The 24414-nt window shown below is 31.9% G+C and overlaps 2 protein-coding genes and 1 long non-coding RNA gene across 5 annotated transcripts in view; all 3 read left to right on the top strand.

The window, feature by feature from the left end:
- The first annotated feature begins 1389 nt into the window (after positions 1-1389).
- On the top strand, positions 1390-8862 carry LOC126838942 (uncharacterized). 2 transcript variants are annotated; one of them, XM_050573756.1, is made up of 2 exons: positions 1390-1831; positions 6152-8861. In XM_050573756.1, exons 1-2 carry the CDS (start codon positions 1408-1410, stop codon positions 7057-7059), a joined length of 1332 nt encoding a protein of 443 aa, XP_050429713.1. In that variant the 5' UTR covers positions 1390-1407; the 3' UTR covers positions 7060-8861. The 2 variants fall into 2 exon arrangements, with proteins under 2 accessions (XP_050429713.1, XP_050429714.1); XM_050573757.1 differs by lacking the exon at positions 1390-1831 and adding an exon at positions 4467-5079 and having other exon boundaries at positions 6152-8862.
- Positions 8863-9308: 446 nt separating this feature from the next.
- Positions 9309-10892, top strand: LOC126838949 (uncharacterized). Of its 2 annotated transcripts, none has more exons than XR_007685755.1 (5): positions 9309-9542; positions 9620-9871; positions 9939-10062; positions 10119-10228; positions 10670-10892. It is a non-coding gene; the product is annotated as an uncharacterized LOC126838949 (long non-coding RNA). The 2 variants fall into 2 exon arrangements; XR_007685754.1 differs by having other exon boundaries at positions 9309-9562.
- Positions 10893-15500: 4608 nt separating this feature from the next.
- The window catches only part of LOC126838941 (uncharacterized), a 37990-nt gene continuing 29076 nt past the window's right edge, over positions 15501-24414 (top strand). The window contains exon 1 of the mRNA XM_050573755.1: positions 15501-15798. Within this exon, the coding sequence (XP_050429712.1) occupies positions 15790-15798 (9 nt within the window). The 5' untranslated portion in view covers positions 15501-15789. The remainder of the gene's footprint in view (positions 15799-24414) is intronic.

The raw sequence follows: 24414 nt of genomic DNA, 5'->3' as shown, positions 1-24414 counted from the left end.
AGTGGGCCAGGTCTACGGATTGTTGAGCTGCTATTTGGCCGTCAAGTCAAAACAGTTGATGTTCTTCGACTTGGCCATATGGCGGTTTATCAGATTGGTGGCAAACCCAGAAGACAAATCCATGTTTATCAGGTTGTTTGTGGAGATAATTGAGATGGACTATGTGCTGGAATTGAGCATGCTAGAAACCCTTTGGTACGTCCAGCGGTTGTCGCCCGAACCCCCGAGATCGACAAGTATTCCATTTTGGAAACCCTGGAAGCCTTGAAGGTTTCTTTTAGAAACTATCAAATGCTCGGATAAGTCACCATTTAAGTGTTTCACCACTTCAACTATATTAATGGCGGCGGTTGTTCATATAGTCTTTCTTTAAATTTTAAAATATTGCTAACTTTAGTGTACAACTGAAATCGAATAGGAACTTTTAAAAACAAATCTCTTGATAATACTATAACCTAACCTAACCGTTCCAAAATTTGCGTCACGTCACGGAACGTGCGAATATGTGATAAGAGATTAGAGTTAAGAGATAAGATATCTAGACGGGAGGGAAGGTAGGAATAGGTTAGAAAAGGACCTAACCTAACCTAACCTTATCACATAACACGGTTCATGATAACACCGCGACAAAGATAACACACATCAACCCACAAAAATGGCCGACTTCAATTCTTATCACTAGTTATCAATCTAGTTTATTATATATATATATATATACATGTACATAGATATAATATAACATATTAGAATCAAATAGGTCTTTAGTCTAGCGACGGTCGTCGCTTTTTCGTTTACACCGGAAGTGACCCTTCAGCCTATATCGGCTATTCCGCGGTTTCCCTTCTGGTCATTCCGCGCGCGCGTGTGTGTGTGTGTGTGTAGATAACGATTTCAATTTCAATAAAAAAAAAAAACAGACACAGACACAGACGCGGTACCTATAGTCTCATAGACCCGCGTACGAGTAAGTATAATGCAAAACCAGTCTGGTAAAAAAAAAAATCACAAGCAGACGAAGACGGCAGATATACTTACATTATAGACACACACACACACACACATGCGTCTCCGGTGAGAAACAACAAAACGGACGGAGACTATAAAATAATAATAATAATAATATAATACAAACGGACAGCCGGTGGTAAGGAGAGAGAGTCAGCAGAGTCAACCGGTCAAACGTTCAATTTCATTCACAAACTATCCGACCGCCGCCTCCCCGGCTTGCCCTTCCCGCCCGGGCGCGCGCGCGTGTCCCCTTCGGCGCCGGCAACGTGTGTGTGTGATTTCCCCCGTCGATGGGCGGGGGGCAGAGGGAGGGGAGGGGGGTGCTCCGGCCGGAAGGTATTCATCACCGGCCAATAAGTGGCTCAGTATATGATAATATTACAGTGTGTGTGTGTGTGTATGTATGATGTTACCACAGTGTGTTTGCACGAGCATTTGTTGTGCGCGTACGCTTGTGCAGTATACTGGTACCTACCGGCAGCAGCTATTGAGTACCTAGTAGTGTCGTATATTGTGTGTACTGTGTGTGTTGACTATTTATTTTTGGGCTCTCCGAATCTCACCCCCGTTGGAAAATGCCGGCCTCGTGCCCACGACGACGTTCGGTCTAAGTACCTTCGAAACCGCCAAAGAGTGCTTTGTGCAAGTATAGACACATTTGGTCGATTTTTTTTTTTTGTGTTGTTTTCAAACGTTTTTGCCGCGATGAAAAAATTGCGCTTGTTCGTGGCCAACCTGTTCGTTTTGAAAATAATCGCCGTGGCCGTCGGCGCAGCGGCCACCGCCGTGGCCAACGGCCGCACCTGGGCTCGCGAACCTACCGGTAAGCAAGCAGTTTTTTTTTTTTTTCAAGGCTGTGGGGCACAGTTTCAAAATTATTTTGGTTTAAAAAAATTCCCAGTTTTCTTAGTATTCTTAGTGTTACAATTTAAAACAGTTCGTTTGAAACTTAAAAAAAACGCATGTTTTTGTACAAAAAAATAAATCCTGTATGCTAAAACGCATAGTGACTTTTTTCTAATCTAAGAAAAACGTGTTTAAGTAATGCTAAAAAAATGTTTTAAAATGTTAAAAAAAATACTTGGAACATTTTCAAAAAAATGTTAAAATGTTTGTTTACAATCGTGATTAAAAATGAAGAACAGATTCGTTTCGTATCAAAATAACAATAGGTATAACAACAAAATTGCCATTTTTAAAAAGTGACTGTTGGTTTTTTCCTTGTCTACCGTTACCATTCAATTATAGAAATAGACACTGCTTTCTTGTGGTAATATGTATGTTTAATGTTGTTTTTACCGAAAAATTGCCTATACGATGCGCCTTAATAAACACTAATACAGTGAAAAGCAGTGGCGTCCATTTAGCTTACCATGTGTAATACAACTGCATCTACCGAAGGGTATACAAATTTTATAACATAACCCTATCTAATAAGTATATTATATATCTTTATTTTTTATTTTTAATATTATGTTTCTTAGCCAAAAATTTAATAAAAAAAAAAAAAAATGCATTCAATTTGGTCATTCATTTTGGTTAGTGGGTAGGTGTATAAAGTTATCTATCTGGCCGTGAGAAGGTAGATATTTGTCAGGTACACAGGTAAATCGGATTTGATGATAAATGATGATTTGAATTTGAAAAAAGTCTGTGTGTGTTATATTTTATTAATGCTTAATTTTCTCTTAAACTATAATATAATATATAAAAAGTCGACGATAGAAAGGGATGATACAATAAATATGAATTATAAACAAATTGTCAATTTTTGGTAGGCACATTTTTTCTTTAGCCACGCAGATCTCTGAAATAAATGAACGGATTTTGTTATTTTCATAACTTTTCGAATTAATCGCTTAACAACAAAACAATATATATATATATATTTATATATTTAAAATAGTTCTCCAAAAATTAAAAATCAAAAGAAAATCTACATACCTTTACGACTTGGCAATTAATTTTGAAGTTTCAATGGATTAATTGCTTAATAATAGTAAAAAAAAAAAAAACTAATCGAGAAAGTACCGGCTCGGAAAGCGTTTTTTTCAAAAAAAAAATCATTATAAAGTATATTATATTTTTTTCGGTTGTGATAGTATTCAATATTATAATATACATATATATATATATATATATATATGAAAGGCGTTACGGGATTTGCTAAAAGTGTAAGTATAAAACACAGTTTTTTATTTATTTAACCACCGGTATTATAGCTGTAATGATTATAATAAACCGGATTAGGTCTTTGAGGTTTTTTAATCGGGCAATAATCCAATCCGTCTACGAAAAAAAAAATGTATTAAGTGTTTCCACTAATATTTAAATAATAATAATTTAACGTTTAACCGTGTGTAACCTGTTTGCCGTTTCGGTTAGAGGTTTAATGTCAACCGGTAATAAATTTTTCATTATATTTATGTGCCGTTTCCAAACAAAAAATCGGTAATATTCGACAATATAATATTAGATATTATTTTAATTATCACTACCGTCGAATATTAGGATATTTAGAAAGTTCCAATATTGTTAAAAGAAATCTACCCCATAAAGGTTTACGACTCGTGTAATCTATTGAAAGTATTCTCAAAACGCTTATACAATTATACAACCGTAGGCGCAATTTAAATTTAAAAAAAATTGAGTGTGCTTAAGTTCTGCATTTTCCAGGTTAATGTTTTTTCGAGCAAGAAATGTTATTTTTCTTTACACTTTTGTTTAGGAATTAACATTTTAATTGTATAACAAAAATGTATACAATATTACAATTTACAGGTATTTTATACTACAAGAGTTATGCCTAACCTAACCAAACCTAACCTAACCAAACCAAACCTAACCTAATTTTGTTTGATGTTAATTAAACGTGTCGTGAGTTTTTCTATTTATAATATTGGCAACACTGTAAGTATGTACTGTTATCAACTCTGCAAAAAGCCAAAATAATCCGTACAAGCTATATTTTTTAAAAACTATACAATATTGTATATTATACTATTATGACCCGAAGGAAACCAGAATAACATATTAATATTATGTAGTTAAAAATAATTTCATAGAAAGTTTTTCCGCACAAGCGATTTTCTTATTTTCTGCACGGCTTTTCCCATTTCGGATTTAACTAGTAGTGTATAATTTTTGTTTACAAGCGTAGACTGTGGTTTTAGGTTAAGCACGACCTGGTGGTTTCAGAAAAAAATGTTGACCACAAAATATACATTTGTTTTTTATATATTTACACACCTTGAAAATTTTCCTAGTCTAAAAAATTGCAATCTTATGACCGTTGGACGACAAAAAACAAATTAGGTATAATTATTGAATTCATCACAAAAGAATACCTATATTTATTTAAACACACTGTATTGTTTTTTTTAGTGTACATATTCAATATAGGTGTGCAAATTGTTTGTTAATATTCCAATTAAACGTACATTTAAATATTCCAATAAAACATTTATGTTAATTATTAAATAGATCGAACGAATCTAACAACCAGAGCCAGCGCTATTATTATTCATTAGATAAATTATGCATTAATAATTGTATGTATGTACCTACAATGTATCAAACATTATATTCGATTAATATAACACTATATTAGTTACAATGTTCTATCGACTCTTGGCAAATGATGTGCACAGCTAATGGGCGTTTTTTTTTCTTTTCAAATTTAATTAGATACAATTAGTTATCTATTTATCGACCATATTATTTTAATGGAATTCACACGTTATGTAAAACCTGATATGATGAATTATATGTAGGTACCCATTATGAGAGTAGGTAGTAGTATGTCGATTTAAATTACAACGTTAATAGGTATTGAAACGATGATGGTATACACCTATTGCCTACCACGTGGTGTGGTCTTGCACAGTGGAACGAGTGACTACGTAGAAAGTTTTTTCAAGTCAAGATCGATGACAGCTCTATCGTCCAATCGTGTATTTACAGGCAAAATTAACCGTGTACGATTCTCGGTGAGAAGAAAGTCTACACCGACCAGCAGCCCAAACTCACAGACGTTATCTACCGTGTGTTTTACTTTGCATTTGAACCGGGGTCAGTGGCGCATCTAGAAATGTTTTTTAAATTTAAAATTTTTTTAAGATTTTTTTAAAATAATTACCATAAGACGGCACGTTATCACTCATTGTTATCTCTTATCAATTATATTTTGTCTCTTATCACTAATCTCTTATCTCTGATCCCTAATCCCTTATCAGTTATCACTAACTGATATCTCATGTAGGGTTTGATAAGAAATTAATTTTTTTTTTCTTTTCATGTTGTTTTTATACAGTGTGATCTCAATTTTTCACTATTTTTTTTTGTTTTTACTCCCCTACAACTTGGTTTTTTTTTTAAGCGACTTTTGAAACTCAAATGGTGACGCATAATATGATTCTTTAACTTTCAATTAAATTTGGAATAATGTACTAATCATTTTGACTGGTTGATAACCGCTAACTTAACCTGCATAATATGATAAACTAGATTTGCTAACTAGTGATAATAACGTTGAAGTCGACGTCGGCCATTTTTGTGGGATTTTTGTGTTTGGATACATTTTAAAACTTATTGCAACAGTTGTAAATTTACTAGGTATTTAAAAAAAAACATTTATATCATAAAATACACATTTGTTGTTTAATTTAAAAGTTTGTAAAATAATAATTGTGCGTGGAAGGTATGCCAACAATACTTACTTAAAACTCATTAATAAATTGCAGTAAAAAATAATAATTTTATCTAAGTTTTTTTTTATTCTACTCTGCAAATGTTGAGTTATTTATATCTAAACGCTTCTACACCAGCATTCATTATTAGGCACATTGTATGGACAATTTTTCAATAAAACTTGACATTGAGCAATGTTGAAATTTTATTGTTTTTTTTTTTCAACTATATAACGCAGATACAGGTTACAGGTCCCATATTTGTATCAATAATGCTCTTTGAAAATGTTTGTTATGTCTTCTTATTATGTTAAACTTTTACAAAAATAGCGTTTTGATAGGTTTAAAAAAATATATTTTGGCCAGCCTTTTTTTTACATAATACCTAATATAAATACCACACTGTGCGCAGTGCATCGAGCAAGTATTGAGCAATGTGTACATTTTTGTTTCAGCTTCTGACGGGCCGAAGGAAAGCCGAAGCATAGTTTCGCCGCGCATGGATTTCGACGAATGGACGCCACTGGGACGCGGCGATCCGCTGAAGAACGACCCGACGTTCGACTATTTGCCTCCAGCGCTGGAAAAAGTGCATTACTGGAAGCCGCCACCGCCGCCGCCGTCTTCGCTTGCGACCAATCAACGCGCGTACTCGGCCGTCCTCTCCACCGCCGCCGCGCCCGTGTCCGCGATCCACTACAACAACAGACGGTTCTTCTTGACGGACTACCCGAGCAAAGCCGCCGAGGGCACTTACTATTTGCACAAGAGACCTGCTCCACAGGTGGTGGTCAGCGGCGGTTTTCATTATTCCGTCCCGCGAACGCCGCTGCCCATGTTGACGCCCCCGCCGTACTCGCGGCCGTCCACGTCGCTCGTTCCGGCCGCGCCCACTACCGCGAGACCAGCGGCGGCTGCGACGGACATTGGCACCTCGTTGGCCGAGAGCAGACACCCGCCGCCGGCTGCGGTAAGGGCGCCACCGACTTTGACCACCGTGCCCGGCGTCGTCCGGCCGCCCTTGCCGGCGTCCACTTCCGCCATAAAGGTGCTGCTGGAAAAGGAAATCGACCGGACGACGGTGACCACCGCCGAAACGCCGGTGCGCGCCACCGGTGCGACGGCCAAAATGTCGGCCGTCACGGACCCGCCGCCGTCGTTGCCGTCATGGCCGTCGCCTCACGGACAACCCGCGGCGGTCGCCAGGCCCATGTACCTGATCATACAGGGCCATTCGAAAGTGAAAACCTACGGGCTGGCCACCAAACCGGACGACGTACTCGACCGGACGGCCGGCGTGGCCGACCACGACCACAATCGCCTGGACGACGACCCGAGCAGGAGGAAACGCCACAGCCAATAACAACAGTACACCGCAAAGGTAGCATAGGCACAACGCAGAATATGCAGTGTCTCTTCCTCCCACTTTTAGACGATTAAGTATTTATTTTTTTTTTTATACAATAATATTGTACAAACCTGGTTAGTTTCTGACACCAATCAACACTTGAGGGTTATATTTTTATTTAAGCAGGCAAAGGGATAGGCGAAATTTGACAAAAATTTACCAAGTGACGGACTTGAATATAAGCATTTACTGACTTCAAGATGGTAACGTCTTAAGGGGATTGGAAGCTGGCGGTTTTCGAGTCTCTTATCACTAATCCTTTATCTCTAACTGAAAGTGAAATCACAAATATTTATTTTTTAAATTAATAATTCAATATATATATATATATATTGAACCCGACCGTGAACACCTATATCTTATCACTTATATTTATTCTCTTATCTCTTATCGTTTGTCTCTTATCTCTAACTGATATACATGATAAACTAGATTTGCTAACTAGTGATAAGAACGGAAGTCGACGTCGGCCATTTTTTTGTGGGATAAAATAACATAATATTTTAAAAATTGAATAAAGTTCTCTAATTTCCACAGAGATGACGGAAAACGGTAACTTCAATATTTATTGTCTCTATTGGCGGCATGTACCTAGCCAGCTAAAACCATTTTTTGAAAATGTTCACAAACGACAAAATATATATTACCTAAGTAGTCAACATTTTTATTTTAGTCTAACACGCCACTGACAATCCCCTTAGCAAATTTTTTTAGTTGTAAGACTTTTTCCATATTTATCTCGTTAACGATTTTTCACTGTGGGTAATTTTTTGAAAAATACGTATCAATCAAAAAACATCAAGTACATTGTAAAAATACAGTGTAACGTTGTTTTTGCAAAATGATTGGACGATATCGATCATGATAAATGTTATAATCATGATTTATTATGGTAAAATCCTAAACTGTTAATTTATAATTTTATTTTGTTTACTGTTAATTATTTATAATATTCGGTTTGAGTACAGGATTTTAATTGTTATGTACATATTATATATTAATTCTTACTCCATTTTGCAATGTAGTAAAACACAAGGAATATTATAGTTTAGTTTTTGTCGCAATACAAGGCCAACATATTTTTATGTACTAAGAGTTATTGTCAAAAACGTTTTTATAAAGCCTTACAAATAAGTTTACAAAGACTATACCAAAGATTGTTACAAAATAATAATTATCATTTAGATTTTTTTCTTTAGTATTAGATGTATTTAGTCGATTGACATAAACATTCTTTTTTTTTTTTGAGATTCCATAAATGTTAAGTTTAGATTACTGTAATATATAATATGATTTATTGTTAGTTTCCGGCGGTGCATCAAATATTAACGCCTTATTGTTAATAAATTTACCGGAATAAGAATAAAATACAATAATTATTAGGTTATCTATACAAACGCCTTTAAAATAGTTACCAATAAAACATCATACTTCCTACCCATATATGTATATTTCATGTATAACGAAACCATTCCAAGACCTTTTCATTATCATATAAATAATAAAATATTATATTGTGCTGTAAATGTATTTATAAATGGCAGAAATTAGTAGGAATTTATCGAGTTGTAAGTCTGTTGATTATGTTTATAATATATTGTACTTGTATTTAATAATAATTTATAAAGTTATTTTATACTAATTATTTATAAATTAAGTTTACTTACCTGTTAAAATGAGATTATATAGGTACTTAAATGTACATTTTGACACTGATAAATATTGTTAGAAAAAAGAAAATGATAAAACTTATTATATTATATTATTTCAGATGTTTAATGATTTGTTTGACTTAATAGCTTTTATTTTTTATCACTTATTCGAATGAATTATACTGTTAAACTTGAAAAAATATTGTGTTTTTTGTCATTTTATTTTGTTTTTAATCTATTAAAAAGTCATATTGACTGCCCAAGTTCTGAGAAAAGAGAGACCTGAATCTCCTTTAGTTTAAGTGTATTATTTTAATTAACTAATTTCATTGAAATGTATAAATTTTGTTAATTTAAAATTTTCCATTTGCGTTTTTAAATAAGTCAACGCGGCTCGTTTGCGTGCAAAAACGGTTATATTCGCCTTGGAAAATCACTTACAACGTCTTTGACTAACTGATAACACGTTATCAAACTATGATTATAACTCTTATCATTTTTGGGCCTCGTTATCGTATTGGTACTTTCAAAGTATTTTATTTAACCGTTCAATGCCCAATTTTTTTTAAATTTCTTAATACACAATTTTTTGTACTGATCAAACTATAAGGAACTTAGGAAAAATAAGTGAAAAAGTATATATAGCGCTCGAGCAGAGCTTGTTTTAACCTAAGTACACCGAATATTGGACTATGATCACAGTTTTTGGTTGGCAAGTTATGTCCATCTTAATACAGAGATGAGAAAAAAGTCGACTAAAGACTTTACTCAAAAAGATTTTTTCAAGTTGAATAACGCTGTTTTTGGTGATAAAAATGCATGTAATAAAAATACTTTTTTTAATGTTATTTTTATTCCAACAGTTAAAACTGTGTTGGAATGTCGGAAACAGAATGAAAATGTCAGTCGTCTGCACCCTCGATGCTTGTCAAGGATGTTGTACACTGAAAATCTGTGTACGGTTCACCTTCATAAAGATGTGTTGACATTTTACAAACCGGGATAATATGTTGAGTTTTCTGTGTTGGAAATTTCGCAAACTTTAATGTACAATTTTCATTATTATATAACGAAAAATACTATGCAAACGATACCTGTACAATTACTTTACACGGGTATTGCTATTGTATTATTTTTTTAAATTGTACAATTGTATATTTATTTATTGTTTATTATTTTTAGATAATCTAACGTACCTCATCAAAGCAAAAGATTTTGATAATGACTTGCTGTAGAAATTGGATAGATTCAAATTTCCACACCATCACACGCGCTAAAAGAAAAAAAGTCTGCAAAACTTTTAACGGTTAGCTATTATTATTTTTTAAAAAAAAGTTTCTTATAGATAATTCAATTTTTTAGACGAGACTTGAGGCGAAATGATTTCGGAGCAGATTCGGCTAAATCATATCAATTGGGGGACGAGCACATCAAGGCTACTGGCCAAGGGGTGGCTTGGAAGGATTATACGAGTGTGTTTGCTATTTTTTATTTATTACAAATTACTAAGGAAATGTACTTAATTTATATTTTACAATACCATAGTATTGGCGATAACCATTTTACTTATTCTTTTAAATTATTACTATGATATACCCTTTATCCCTCTTTAAAATGTTCACCCATTATTTAGGGTGATTATAGGGTGATAATAAAATGTATTTATTTTTTTAAATAGAATACTACCTTTTTCATTTTTTTTTTTACTATCTATTATACTTTTCTTTGGATTTAACAAACTTGCCATCGTTCTTACTTTATAAGAAAATATACAGTCTTTAGGAGATTTTCTTGTCGCCGTAGAGACGGTTTTGCATTATATGCCGTTATGATTGTAATCACTTTTTGCTTAATTGAACTTACTATCAAATAAGTACTTGTTTAATTTTTTACAGTTAGAACTACTCTTTCAGCTAAACCATTCGACCGACTATGATAACGCGGACTCTTTGTTGTACCTGCCAGCCGGGGTAGCTGTGCTGTCATCAGCCGTGGTGGATGCACTACTTACTTCAAGTTGTCAACTTGATATTGTTACGTTATTTATATTATATACATATTTATATCTGTTTGTAAAAATGTTATTTTTTGTTGTGCATTGTTTTACAGCTCTATAAAAATTGTCCTCTAACAGAGTAAAACGGTTGTGTTAAAAACAAAGTATATTCATAATAATAGTAATAATATATAGTTATATTATATAAAAGCTGTTTTAAAAAATATATAGGGGGAAAAAACGCCTAAAAATTCAAGTCATATGAAAAGGTTAGAATATCTAAGTATAAACATAGTTTTGTTTTAGTAAAGAACAAAGATTATAAACTTCACAAACTGGACAATGGAATTATATTTCACTTTTACCAAAATTTGAAATATTACCCATAAATTGTCTGATGATAAAGCTGAAACGATTTCAAGGTGTTTTTATGATCAAGAAGTTAAAAAAAAAAAGAATTACCCTAATACATATATGAAGCATTCCACGCCAAATGTTTCCACCAGTTCAACTTTAAAACTTAAACTTGACAATATTTTAAAGGTGACATCCAAATGGAAACTATTGACGGTTTTACGGCGTCTCGGATAGGCAAACCGTCTACATCACAAAAATAATGATAAAATAATTTGGCTGTAATAAACAATCGTAATGTGTATATTTAATATTATCGTATTACCCGTTTTTTAATTGGCATCATGTTTAATTTATGGTTTTGTTTGAATAGGTTTAAAAAAATTATGATAATTATAATGGCTGATATCAAGGCGTTAGAAGTGCAATCAAATTAACTTGCACGTTTTTTTTTGTTATATCATTTTTTAAAAACAAGTTAAGTTAAAATACTGCAAGAAGAATAATATAACAACTATCGACATTCAACAATAAAACAAAAATAATTATAAAATAGCTTAGGATTTTATTTTCAACATGTTAAAATAATATATAACTTTGTGTTAAATATCCTATTTTTGTCTGTACACATATTTTATAGAATTTACATATATTATATATTCAAACACCCAATTGAGGTTAAACTTCGAGTATGTGTAAATTAATTAAAATTAATTTGGTACTCATATCTCAAACCAAAGACCTTTAATTAAACTATCTAATTAATGGGATTGCATGCGGTCTGCTATTTTTTTTGACGTTTTACACCAAAAAGCCAGAGAAAATTTCGACTACTTAAGATGGTCCTAATTCAATTCTGTAAAGCCACACCGGTTCTTTGGCAACAACTGTCGTGAATAAGTATGTTTTCGATAAAATTAAATATTATATAGGTTCACCTACAAGATGAATTTATAAATCCAACATTGATTATTTAAATTCAAATATACTATTAATTAGTTAAATCAAATTACTACAAGCAATGTAAAAGGATTGAACAATTTATAACGACAAATTTAAATTTAAGACGTTTTACTTGTAATGTTTTATTTTATTTTTTATACTATTTTTTTTTGTATAGCTAAATGACTGAAGATAGGTATCCTATACGGTGCACTATGTAGAAGAATTATGCTAAAATATATATTTTTTTTCTTACTGTACCTATTTTAATGTTTATGTCGACGTCAGACTTACTAAAAAGCAAACTTGTTCAAAAATATATATACTTATATTTTTAGTTCCATAAAATAATACGGTTATTTTCGAAACTTTCAGCAAATAAATAATGCAACAGAACTGAACATATTTAGCTGTTATGTACACTATATCAAGTAGTTTAGACCATTTTGTGTTAGAAAATCTGGAAAAAAAAATTTGGAAAAATGTACAGGCTTATAACTATTAAATCATTGGCCCAGACTAAGATAAGCAATTTAATCTCACTTGATTTTAAGTCTGATCATTGGTTTTAAAATCGCGGCCACTTTACAAGTAAACATGTTTCTAGATAACTACTTTTCTATACAAATGAGGAAAATAATGTCTCATTCCATAGGTTCTACTTTTACTTAGTGTCTTATCCAACTTATGAGTATTCTGTGCAGTTATTCATACATTATTAAGTTTTAAAGATAATTAATTATTTTTTTAATGTGTTAGAATCGTTCCAATTATCAAAACCATATTATAGAGTTGCACGTTCATTTCAGCTTTTCATATAGCCTATTATATAATAGCTGGCCAAGACAGTAAATGTTAATGATACAGCTAAAATTCTATCAGTCTTTTCTAATGACTGTGCAACATATGAGTCAAATATCAATGACAGTAAATTTATGACTTTTTTCAATAAGGTCCCATGCTTAGAAAAAAAGCGTTAATCAAGTGTAAATGTGTATAATATATTGTGTACTAGAATAAGCCCCCATTATGATTTATATGTATCTGTATAGTAAAACTGCTATAAATATTAAAAAAAAAAATAATAAAACATGATTTCAATTTCGCATTTTTCTAAATATATTGATTTTTTTTCTTTATGAATACAATTAAAAATCTTGTTTTAGTGTAGTATATTTTTTTCAAATCAACCATACTATTTATACAAATAATTGAAGGGCTTGGAACAACAACCAAATAAATCCACTTTTTAAAAATGTTCAGGGCTGATAAAAAATGTTTTATTCTTATGATAAATCAATGGTAAAATTATTGAAATTTATATTTTCTGTTTATCTGGATTTATCTGGTTTGTGCATCCTTTGATAGAGAATTTTTTCCATGACATAATATGTAATTTCAAAAAAAAAAATGTATTTGTCTAGCTGTCGTTCCAAGCTCTTCAATTATAAATAATTATCAGTTAAGTACATACACTATCAATTTTATAAAACTAACATATAATATTTTGTGTTAAATGACTAATACTGCACAAACAGCGTGGACTTATCACGTTTTTACCAGACTGTGGGTTTTCCTTAACTCGGTCATATGTTGTATTTTTTTACAAAAAATAAATAAATTGAATTATTAATCCTGCAATTGAAAAAGAAGACCACCAACTTTGTTTTTCCAAATTTTTCAGAGCGACCAAAATAAAAATTACTCTTGTCATAATATTCTACCACATGCCGGGTAATGTTCAGAGGGAAGGTAGGGGAAGTTATTTGATATCTCTGCAACCTATCACCGGATTTCTATGGCTTTTGTACCCATTTTTATAATATGATTTCGTGGAAGACATTTGATCGATAAAAATAGAGCTGCCGGTTCGCTAAACCCTTTAATATCGCCTTTTAATATTATTAACAACGACGACGATAATCTTATTTATACAATATAATACAATATTATGTTATATAAAATATACAGCCTTCCAATTACCGCACTCTCGAGTTAAAAATATATAATATTATTATTGATGGGCAATGCCCGTTTGGTGTTTTTTTTTTCGTTTACTATGACATCCAGATATTATATTCATATCAGTGTTACAGCTGATAGCTCAGTTGAACAGTAATTAACGCCAAATTAAAAAAAAATTTAGGCTATTTCATAAATCCACTAGAAATGCCTGTGCAATAATATTATAAAATGTATCATCGACCAAAGTACTATGGAAAAACAGTATTCAGCACGTCCTAGAGACTAAAGATTAAAGCAGTGTGTACAATGGAAATGTTGTATAATATTATTTTCTTAGTAAACCCATTTCCCGATGTACAGACTGCGTTTTTATCTAGTAATCTTAGCTAAAACGGATTTGCAAGTACCGAAACGTTTATTAAGAATCTGACAATTGGGTACTTACTCAAATCATTTTAAGTGTTTATCGTTCTATATTGATATACACTTTTGTTACTAAAAGTACAGTAAAATATACAAAATTAACTGTCGGAACAAATAACCTTTGTAGATGTACTGCATTTTGTATAATGTTTTATTTTGCTTGAAAAATGTAGTATCTCTTTAAAAATGAAAAAAATAACAGACTGAGTTCAAACATATTATTAAGAACGCTTATGAGTTATGACTAGTAGCCAATACAAAGAAAAAAGTGAGGGAAAGAAATAATTTCAAGGTGAAAAAACAAAACAAACAGCGAAAAATAATTTTCCCAAATATTTGATTTTTGGATATACCGCCGGTCTCTTTAAAAGAATAACCAGAAGGGACACACCTAGGCCGGTACTGACAAGTGTCCGACATTTTGTTTTTGCGGATTACGCACAATCATATCATGCTTTTTCGGTATTCCTGCAATTATCTAGAGTGCATCCTTTGCCAGCTGCAAAAACAATATGGCAGTCGGCCTTTGTAAATAAGAACCTTCATACCTTCATACGTAAAGTTTCCCTTCTGGTTATTCCGTGGTCCCCCGGGTATTACCCCGTAATATTATCTCTGCTACGGTTTTTATCAGCCTAGTACCAGCGGCTAACCGACGGTGTTTATTTAAAAAAATATGTAATCTACGCGCATTTCTTTGCCTAAATTGTACGGAATTCTTGCCGCGAGGTCCTTGTCCCGTTGTGTAGTATATAGGTACTTGTATAATATAATATTATTATTATTTTATAACAATAACAATGTGCGTGTGTGCTGCGTTGTGCAGTGCGGTGCCAGACCGCTTGGAGCGCTGCCGGTCGTTCCGCTCGCAGCCGCGGTTATCAGGCGCGCGAAAAAAGGTACCAACGCCGCAGCCGCCGCCACCGTCGCGGCCGCCCGATTTTATTGATCGCCCCGCCCCCTCGCCCCTCACCACCCCCGGCCCAACGATTGACGGGACGCCGTCGCGCCGATTTTCACATTCAGTTCATCAGTCAGTTCTCTCCGCGCGCCGCCGTATCGCCGTTTTGTGTCTTGTGTGTGTGTTTTATTTCTATCGTTTAAAAAACATATATATATTTTTTTTGCTAATACACGTCTTGTCGTGTATAGTTTTGTGGTGTGTTTTAATATTGAAAATATTATAGCGTTATCGATAATCCGGGGAAAACTATCATGTACCGCGGCTGTGACCGTCGAGCGTGGTGCGTATCTTCCGTGTACCGATGAAACCGCAAAAGTAGAGAGAAATCGCACGATAAATACCTAGCTGTGTGCCGACGTTGATTGTGTGGGACATTGATCTGAACGACGATGGCCAAGGTAAGATAATAAGAATAAAATAACAACAATATTGTCTCGGTGTGAAAAAGGGGGAGAATTTCGGCGGTTTCCGCGGCAGTCGGGTAGGTAGGTAGGTAGGTAGGTACTACTACTAACCGTGTGCGCGCCAATTGAAAATAATGCATTACAAGCAGCTGTCGCCGGTTTGAAATTCAAACACCTAAAGGCGCGCAATAACAATGTGTGTGTAGTAAATAGTAATTATTATTTTATTATTGTGTATCCCCGAGGCCATCGTGCAGACGAATAGGTACGATTGATATTCGCACCAGCACTATTACTCGGATAATTACATAAGCATAATAATTATATTCGTGTTTGTAACGCACCTGCGCCTGCAAATGTGCTGTTGAAAGTTACAAACACACGCTGTAGATAGATTTTTCTGTGTCTGGTTGTGTTCAAAACACTTTGTGTGCGGTGTGTTCGGTTTGTATAGGACGAGCTGCTGCTGCTGCTACTGCTGTTCATACTCGAAGGGTGTTGGATGTTTTTTTGTGTGTACCTGGTCGCAGAAAACACATTTAAAAAAAAACCAAAAAAAAAAAAAAACGACTAATATATTCTAAATAATTTGTACAGGTATAAACGACACTAGTTTATGGCGTGTTGTTGTTGTTTGCTATCTGCGTGTACACAACTTTGATAACCGCGTCTATATGCTAAATAATAGCGCCGCAGTGGACTCTTTATGGAATACACAGAACAATTTTTGGTTATGTTAAAATTCATAGGCGCAACTAGACCAACATTTTAGGGGGTGCTAAAATTATAATATACCCGACTAAACATGATTCTTATCTTCGAGCCATCATATTATATAAAATATTGTAAAATAAGAAAATTCAACAGACTGTACATTGTTAAAATGTTATGCGTACAAATCGAGGGTTGGGGTTAGAATTTTTTTGGGGTGCTTATTTTGAGTATGGGGGTGCTTAAGTTGTTTCTTAATGTGTTTTGGAACTGACCGTTTTTATGGGTCCAAAAGTTTTCACATAGTGGCATTCTTCCCCTTTTATTGAAAACTTAGGTTTGTGCAATTTGAAAATACATTTTTTTTAAATATGTCACTATAGTGGGTACGGTGTAAAAAGCCCCGTATCTAGACTTTCTTTCAGTTGGGGTCCAAAATAAAGAAAAAATACAAGATATTGAAATAATTTTTTTTTGGGGGGGGGGACTCGAAATATTAATTATCGATAAAAATCACTAAAGGCAGTTATGTGCTAAAAAGTTGTATTTTTAAATTTAGGGTGGATACGTATGTATGGCTACATAGATACATTTTGTCTGATACCTTTGATTGTCGAGTGTAATGTGCTGTATAATTCTCCAATTTTTTTGTAATCATTACAGAAATAAACGATTTTTGAAAAAATTGTCTAGGATGACCAACTAGTTTCGACTTCCGTCGAGTTGTCAAACATGTGATACCAAAACTACACTTGTGCAATAAAGAAAATTTCCCAACTTCGAAGTTTATATTTTTTTGGTTTATCATTTACTTGTTTTAGGATTGAAGAATATTTATACACAATTGAGACTACTAAGATTTTTAAATACTTGAGAAAATCCACTGTAATATTGATCTAACAAAATATGTACATTTTCGGGTACTCCTCGATTTCGAATGGAAAGAGGTGAACTTTTAAAATGTTTGACATTGAAACACTGTTTAGGACGATTTCTATCTATCTATAACTTGACAACTATAGAAACATGCGACATAGCTAAAGAAAAATATATACACACAGCAAGACCTTTGTAGCTTCGCATCGAAGCTATATAAACCACGAAAACAAGTTTTAGGCCTGCATTATAAATAGTAGTTATTTCAATTAGATATAATAATATGTAAATGCAAGCTACACTGTTATCTTAATAATATACTTTATATTGACATTTCACACATTTGATATTTATTTATCGTTAAACCAGTCCCTATTAGCGGATTATCTGGGCATTTTATAATATATAATATGAATAAAATAATAATTTGTAGAACAATAAAAAACATGTTAGCATATTTAAGAACATATTTAAAATATCGTTTTGCCCATTTCAATATTACAATATTTAGAGTCAATTTTCAACCTCTGACTGTAGTATTGTATGTATAGCAGAAAAGCAAGTACGGTAAATCATTATAAAAACTTGTCGGTTTTTAAATTATAATTAAATTATTCATGATTGTCGTAAATATAAATTATATTTTACTATTAACAAGTTTTTTGTTTACACGCTGAAAAATAAATATCGTTTTTTATGTTATCTAGTACACCCATTGGCTATCATTTGTGATAGCATCATTTTTTTAAAAAAAATATGTTTAATGGACCCCTACTTTTTGTTTAAATTTAAGTTTTCAGTATCAATTCAAAACGGATATAAATTATTTGTCGAATATTTTAAGAAAAAAAAACTGTGTTAGTGTCCCTGATATAGATAATTATTTATATTACTTAAGTGCTTATCTGCGGTCACCGGTTTACAGGAAGTATTACGTTTGAAAGTATATAATAACTCTTAAAAAAATACTCCTATACAAGTACTTGGAGTAATAAAAAAAAACCATAAATATCGGTAAAAACCACTTTAAAGGTAGCATTGACATAGTTATTATTTTTAGCCTAATATATTCAGTTATTATAATGATTGTGGTTTATGATATTATTAACTCTGGGTTATTACTGTCATTTATCATTAGGGGATATCTTAAAAATATACTCAAATCAATTATTTTATTGAGGAGGGGTTAATTTTATTTTTTAGGCGAAGTTGTTAATTAAATACTGAACCGTTAATCATTCAAAATTTTGATGTTTTAAAGGTTAAAAAAACTTGTTTAACTAATTCTGTCTTAACTTCCGATTTTAAAACGTGATAACGTTTATGTATTAATCGTTGAATTTATTTTTGAACGACGATCAACAAGTGGCTTATATTTTATTTATTTTTATTTTCAACGGTTAATTTTTTCAGTATTGATATTCTTTTCAGGTTCATATTTATTTGAAATCCGATTAGTATAACGTGTAATTTTCAAATTGACTAGTTATTCATTTTGGTTGTGTTTTATTTAATTTATGTTTTTTTTTTTTAATTGGTTCATATTTTAGTACTTTAGTAGTTTTAGTATTTTAGCATTAATTGATAGATCCGTTTGAATTTATGAATACATAATTCGTTTTGGGAATTCAGCTGTATCACTATGTTTTTATTACTAATCCTTTATCAGCTGTCTCTTATCAGCATCCTTAATCTGGCGATTCTTATCAATATTTTCTTATCAATAATCCTTTATAAGTTCAGCTGTACAACGCCAAAACACAGTAACCAACATTCTTATAAAAACTTACATTTTTTTTTTGTATAGTTCTCTGTACTAAAACATGCTGAATTTTTCTATAATATCCTCTTTGCATTACACACAATTATTTTAGGAGTTATTACACAGTTAAACGGTTGGAGGCCTGAATCATTTTACAAAAACGGTTCTCCTGTAAAAATAATGATAAACACAGATACTGATTTTTGACGTTGTGCAGCTGAATTAATTGTGTGTGGTGTTCAATGGCAATTATTTAGCAAAGTAATTAAGGTGTCCAAGGTTAGTAAGTACCCAAGTTGATCCGGTTTTGGAAACGGTAAAGCGCTAAATTCGACAGTGTTTGTTCGATGATCAATACAATGTTTTTTCAAAACAAATTATAATATACTTGGTGTTGTATTATGGGGCAACACGAACGAATCGTGCTGTTGAGGTATACTTAGGTTTTCGTTTTTTTTTTTTTTTTTTAATGCTAATTAATGTTAATGATCTTCGAGATCTGTGCTCGGCAATTGGTCGGTAGTTCATTAAAAACAACATCGTTGGCCTATTAAAATTAGTTTAGTATTTTTTTTTTTATTTGTGCCGCCGCCGCCGCTTGAGTGAAATGCACACATAAAAGAGGCCATTTGTCGTTCGCCCTTCTTCATTGAACACAGACAATAGTCTCTATTGTATAATGTAGTGTAATGCATTATAACTGTAAAATATTCGGTCTGGATTGTTTGACGAGTCTTCTTTTTTTTTCTTTCTAAGCAATCAACAAGTTGCAAAGTTTCCGACATGGTTTTTAAAAGAATATTTTTTATTCGCAGAATAAAAATGAATTTTTACATTAATAATATATGTGTGTGTGTATTTTTATTCTTCGAACAAAGTTATTATACTTACTTTCTTGTCCGAAATGATGTCTGGCTATTAATTTTATTATTCCAATTTTCGTTGGCACGTTTTTTGTAGTAGGTACCAAAGTGGGTACTATCGTTTTGCTTTTGAAATTGGGAACATATTATTATAATATATAATTTTTTATTAACGCAATTCATACTTGTTGTCTCATGACCTGAACTGACTCACGACCCGAAGACATCACATTATATTATATGCTTCTTTCGTCGCTCAACAAAATTACTTGTCATTGTATAGGTAACGTGTAATTGATGATGATATTTTATTATCTCTTCTTCTCCCTTCTCATAATATATTTTCTTCGTACACTCGTTGCAATAGTTGGTAGTACTACTTCTCTGGACACCATTGCGATGGATAAAAAAAATAATATTATATTATCACGGTCTGGCAATGTGGTGTACGGCGTCGTCACGGTTGCACGGTTCCCAACAGCCGTTGTAGTCCCAAGGTCTTCTGAGGTAAAAATTTGGGGACGGTCAGGTGTATACAAAAAAAAAAATAGATGTATACATATATATTTATATTATATGTACACTTAACAATGGCTTCATCTTAATCTGTGAGATGAGTAGAATAATCGCCGTTATCGTTCGGTCAATCTTCTTTGGAAATTGTGTGATAAAATCCGAGTGTAATATAAATTATGTAAATACAGTAAAAATTGTAATGTGTTTTATTTTTTAATTTTTTGCAACAGTAAGTAAATTATAATTTTCAACCATTAAATGTTTTTGCAAAAAAAAAAACAACTAGAATGCTCATTATAAATACACGACCGGTGTTTATACCTCATTATTATATTATATCTTTATGTCGAATGAGCTATTGTGTAATATTCTCTACTGTATAAAATACATATTTTATTAAACACCATACACGCGGTTGTAAAAAATGTATAAAATGAAAGTAATAGTTCCATATTACGTGTATTTTTATAATATGGTAGCTACTATAAGGTAGGCATTATATTATAGCGAATTGCTCCTGTGCTACTTTCTACATAATGACTTTTCCAGATGTTGCACACTATCATCATTATGTTTTAGTTTTGGCATTTGTAATTAAAATGGCCAAAGATGAAACAAACGAAAATTCTACCATTTTTTTATTGAATAGAACATGTGCAATTAACTAGTCTAATTTTACACTATAACTGTAAATAAAACTTGTTTAACAACGAGAATTGGGTAAACAAAATCGTCCAGCTACTGTTTAAGAATATTTCATATTAATCTTTAATCAATTTCGAGTACATACATATTTTTTTTTTTACAACAATCATTTATTATCTTTTAAATAAATTCTATATCAATAACATTCTGCTTTTCAACAAAACTGAAACAAAATTGAAAACTTGTCGAGGACATTCCTAGAAAACGTCAACTCTTACAATCTTTTGCTGATCATAACTGTTTTTTGTTTTCTATATAATATTATCTTCATTTTGCTGCCAACCACAGTAGTGTTGGCTTTGCGATAAAAACATAATATTAACCGCCATTGACGTTAACGTCTGTTACACACATTCTTTGGTCAGCCGTGAATAATTTGCTCTTTGATTAACAATATATATATACATGCTGACGTTTTCCCATTTGGGAATGGTTATGCATTGTGTACTGTCTAGTCCGGCATAATATTATAAGCTCTTGGGTTTATGGACGGGAAAAATTAGGTCGACGCCAAAAGGAAATGAAGCCAATTTTTTTTATACATTTTTTTTGGATTCTATCCACGATAATAGTGTATAAAAATACAGAACATTAAACTTGTTGCACGATAGTAGGTATCCATAATTCGGAGATTTCTGTCTATTTTAGCAATAATAAAATACAAATTGGGCCAAGTAAATCGGATAGTCATCTAAAATGTTTTGCTTGTTCATCAACACTACCTTTAAAAATACACGGATTTTAATCTAATCTAAAATTTATGTTTTTTTTAATTTTTAATTAATTTTTTTTTAATTAAAAAAATTAAATTTTACACCCTAACACGGGTTTATTAGCCAACAATACGCAAGTGTCGTTTGAGATATAAACTGTGTAAAAGTAATAAAATAAATAACTACTATATCATTAAAAGCACATTTAATGTATATTATTATATAATTCTATAAAATCTAGGATTATAACAATCGAGTAAAAACTAATTTTCTTTGGAAAAAAACTGAATATTTTTAAATTTATAAACTAAGCATATTGTTATTATCGAATTAAAAATTGTTTCATTTTTTTTATTTTCACAATTTTTAAGAGATTAGTAGTGTAATGTAAATTTTTGAGACAGTAACTGTACGGCCATGATCATGCTAATATTTCAGCTTCGATGAGTAGCTCAGAAGGTATTGTTTTTACAGTTGTGTTTTTTTTTCAGTTTTATTTTTTTTGTGCGTCTGGACCGATTTCTTCATGTAGCAAATCTAATGATCATAAATCGTACCTGATAGATACTTTATTGAACTAAAAATAAAAAAATCCAATACTTTTCGAAGTCTTCAAGCTAAAAATCACGGCTCCTTATAACTTTTTTTTTTTTAAATAGTCTAATTAGTTCCAAATTTGTGTGGAAAATGCTTAACTACTACTATCACTACTTGTACTATCGATTAACGATGGCAAACCAAAAAAAGGTCACAATTATTTTCCCCTAGAAGAGATGAACAATTTTTCTTAATTTTAGGACTTGGGTTTATCCAAATCTAAATTGAAGGTAGACCTAGAGTGGTGCTATAACATGTATGCTTTTTTATTAAATATATATTATATATATATATCTGTAACAACTGTGAATAAGTGTGTAAGTCGATTTCAGTCATTTTACAGGGGAGCGATTTTAAACTTGAAAGAAACCACTTGAGTACCTCTAAATATTTATCAATATAAGAGAATCATAAAAAAATCAAATGCTTTAAATAAAATCCTGATTATCCTGATCCTAATCCTGATTTATGGCAACTGGTCAAAGTTTAAAATCGCTCCCCTGTAAAACCACTTAAATCGACTTACACACTTATTCACAGTTGTTGATTTATTAATTTAAAAGTATATACATTTAATTTAGTTAAATTTAGTATTTTAAAGGTTGCTAAATTAAAAAGTAAAACTTATTAACTAATGTTTATTTATGTTTACTCGTATTTTTTCAACCGCCTGTTGATTTAATTTGTTTTTTTTATTTCATTTAGTTTAGTTTGCATTATAGTTTTGCAATCTATAATAGTAATATTGTTCCTTTAAATAAGAACATTAATCTGAGCTGCCTGAACTGGGTAAACGTAAACATCATGTACATACAGAACGTTTGTTTATTGTTGGTATGCGTCTTATACGTCTCGTCAAAGTTAATTTGTTTACTACCATTAAAAATTAAAATGTACTTAAGGTGTGAAATATAGAAAAACCGTATAAAAAGTAAAATAACATGTATTTCATCATAAATGTTAACATTTTTATTTTTGGTTAATTTGTTACCTACTAAAACTGCTAAGTTTAAAATTTGCTATTTTATTTTGCTTGTTGGGTTTTCACCCATGTGTTTATCCCTGTTGGCGTTATATTATTTGTAATTATTTGGCGAACATAAAAATATGTAAACATTTATGGATGGAATTTTCGAGGACAATGCTACTTTATTCTTATAAAAATTTATACTATTTGTAGATTACATTTTTATTCATAACCCTTGGGCAAAAAGAAAAACTTGTTTGGAGGGAATGTGTTGCTTACATCCTCTGCTTCATCGTAGTATCTTACTATGTCTAAGAAATACTCCGTTTAAAAGCGTAAGTCAAGCGACCATTTTTTTCTCTCTTTTTCGAATTGGAAGGGTTGAAGTTTTTTTAACTATGGTATGGTCTAACTTTGGTACTAAGTACTATTATATTATTTCCGACGTTGGTTATATGTTACCTAGTGTACATTATCGTATAATAGTATCATTATTTTTCAACCAATATAATTAAATGAAAACCTAAAGTGTTTTCACAAAAGTGATGTTACTTGGGCTAGAACGGTATTCGGTGAGAGTTGATTATTATTTTTAAATGATTATAAAAGATGTATAGCTACACTAATCTCTTGTCTTGTAAGCACGAATTTATCGTTTTAGCAGTAGTGACATAATGAGAATATATGTATATAGCGTGTACTGTGTATAATAATTGTCAGGGTGTGCATTTTATTTTTTGTTAAAAGACAATCGTGACATTAAAAAAAAAGAGTCGTCACGGTTTGTGGTAAAAACGAAACACAAGAGTGAAGGATGTGTGTATGTGTGACACACCTGTTGTAAACCGACTCCGACAAATTAATGTGTACCGGCTGTTAGCAGACACTGTAGTTCCTGCT

Source organism: Adelges cooleyi, unplaced genomic scaffold (assembly GCF_023614345.1).
Source record: "Adelges cooleyi isolate 19-005CV unplaced genomic scaffold, UGA_ACOO_1.1 ACOO_flye_CR_arks_rails_tigmint_CR_PRNA_30, whole genome shotgun sequence".
Lineage (NCBI taxonomy): Eukaryota > Metazoa > Arthropoda > Insecta > Hemiptera > Adelgidae > Adelges > Adelges cooleyi.
Note: the sequence above shows the minus strand (reverse complement) of the source record. Positions and strands in the feature narration are given on the sequence as shown.

Excerpts from the sequence above, each read along its gene's own strand:
- LOC126838942 (XM_050573756.1), top strand. The coding sequence starts at position 1,408 with ATGTATGATGTTACCACAGTGTGTTTGCACGAGCATTTGTTGTGCGCG. Across the intron at positions 1,832-6,151 it reads CTGGGCTCGCGAACCTACCG|CTTCTGACGGGCCGAAGGAA; the intron begins GTAAGCAAGCAG and ends TTTTTGTTTCAG.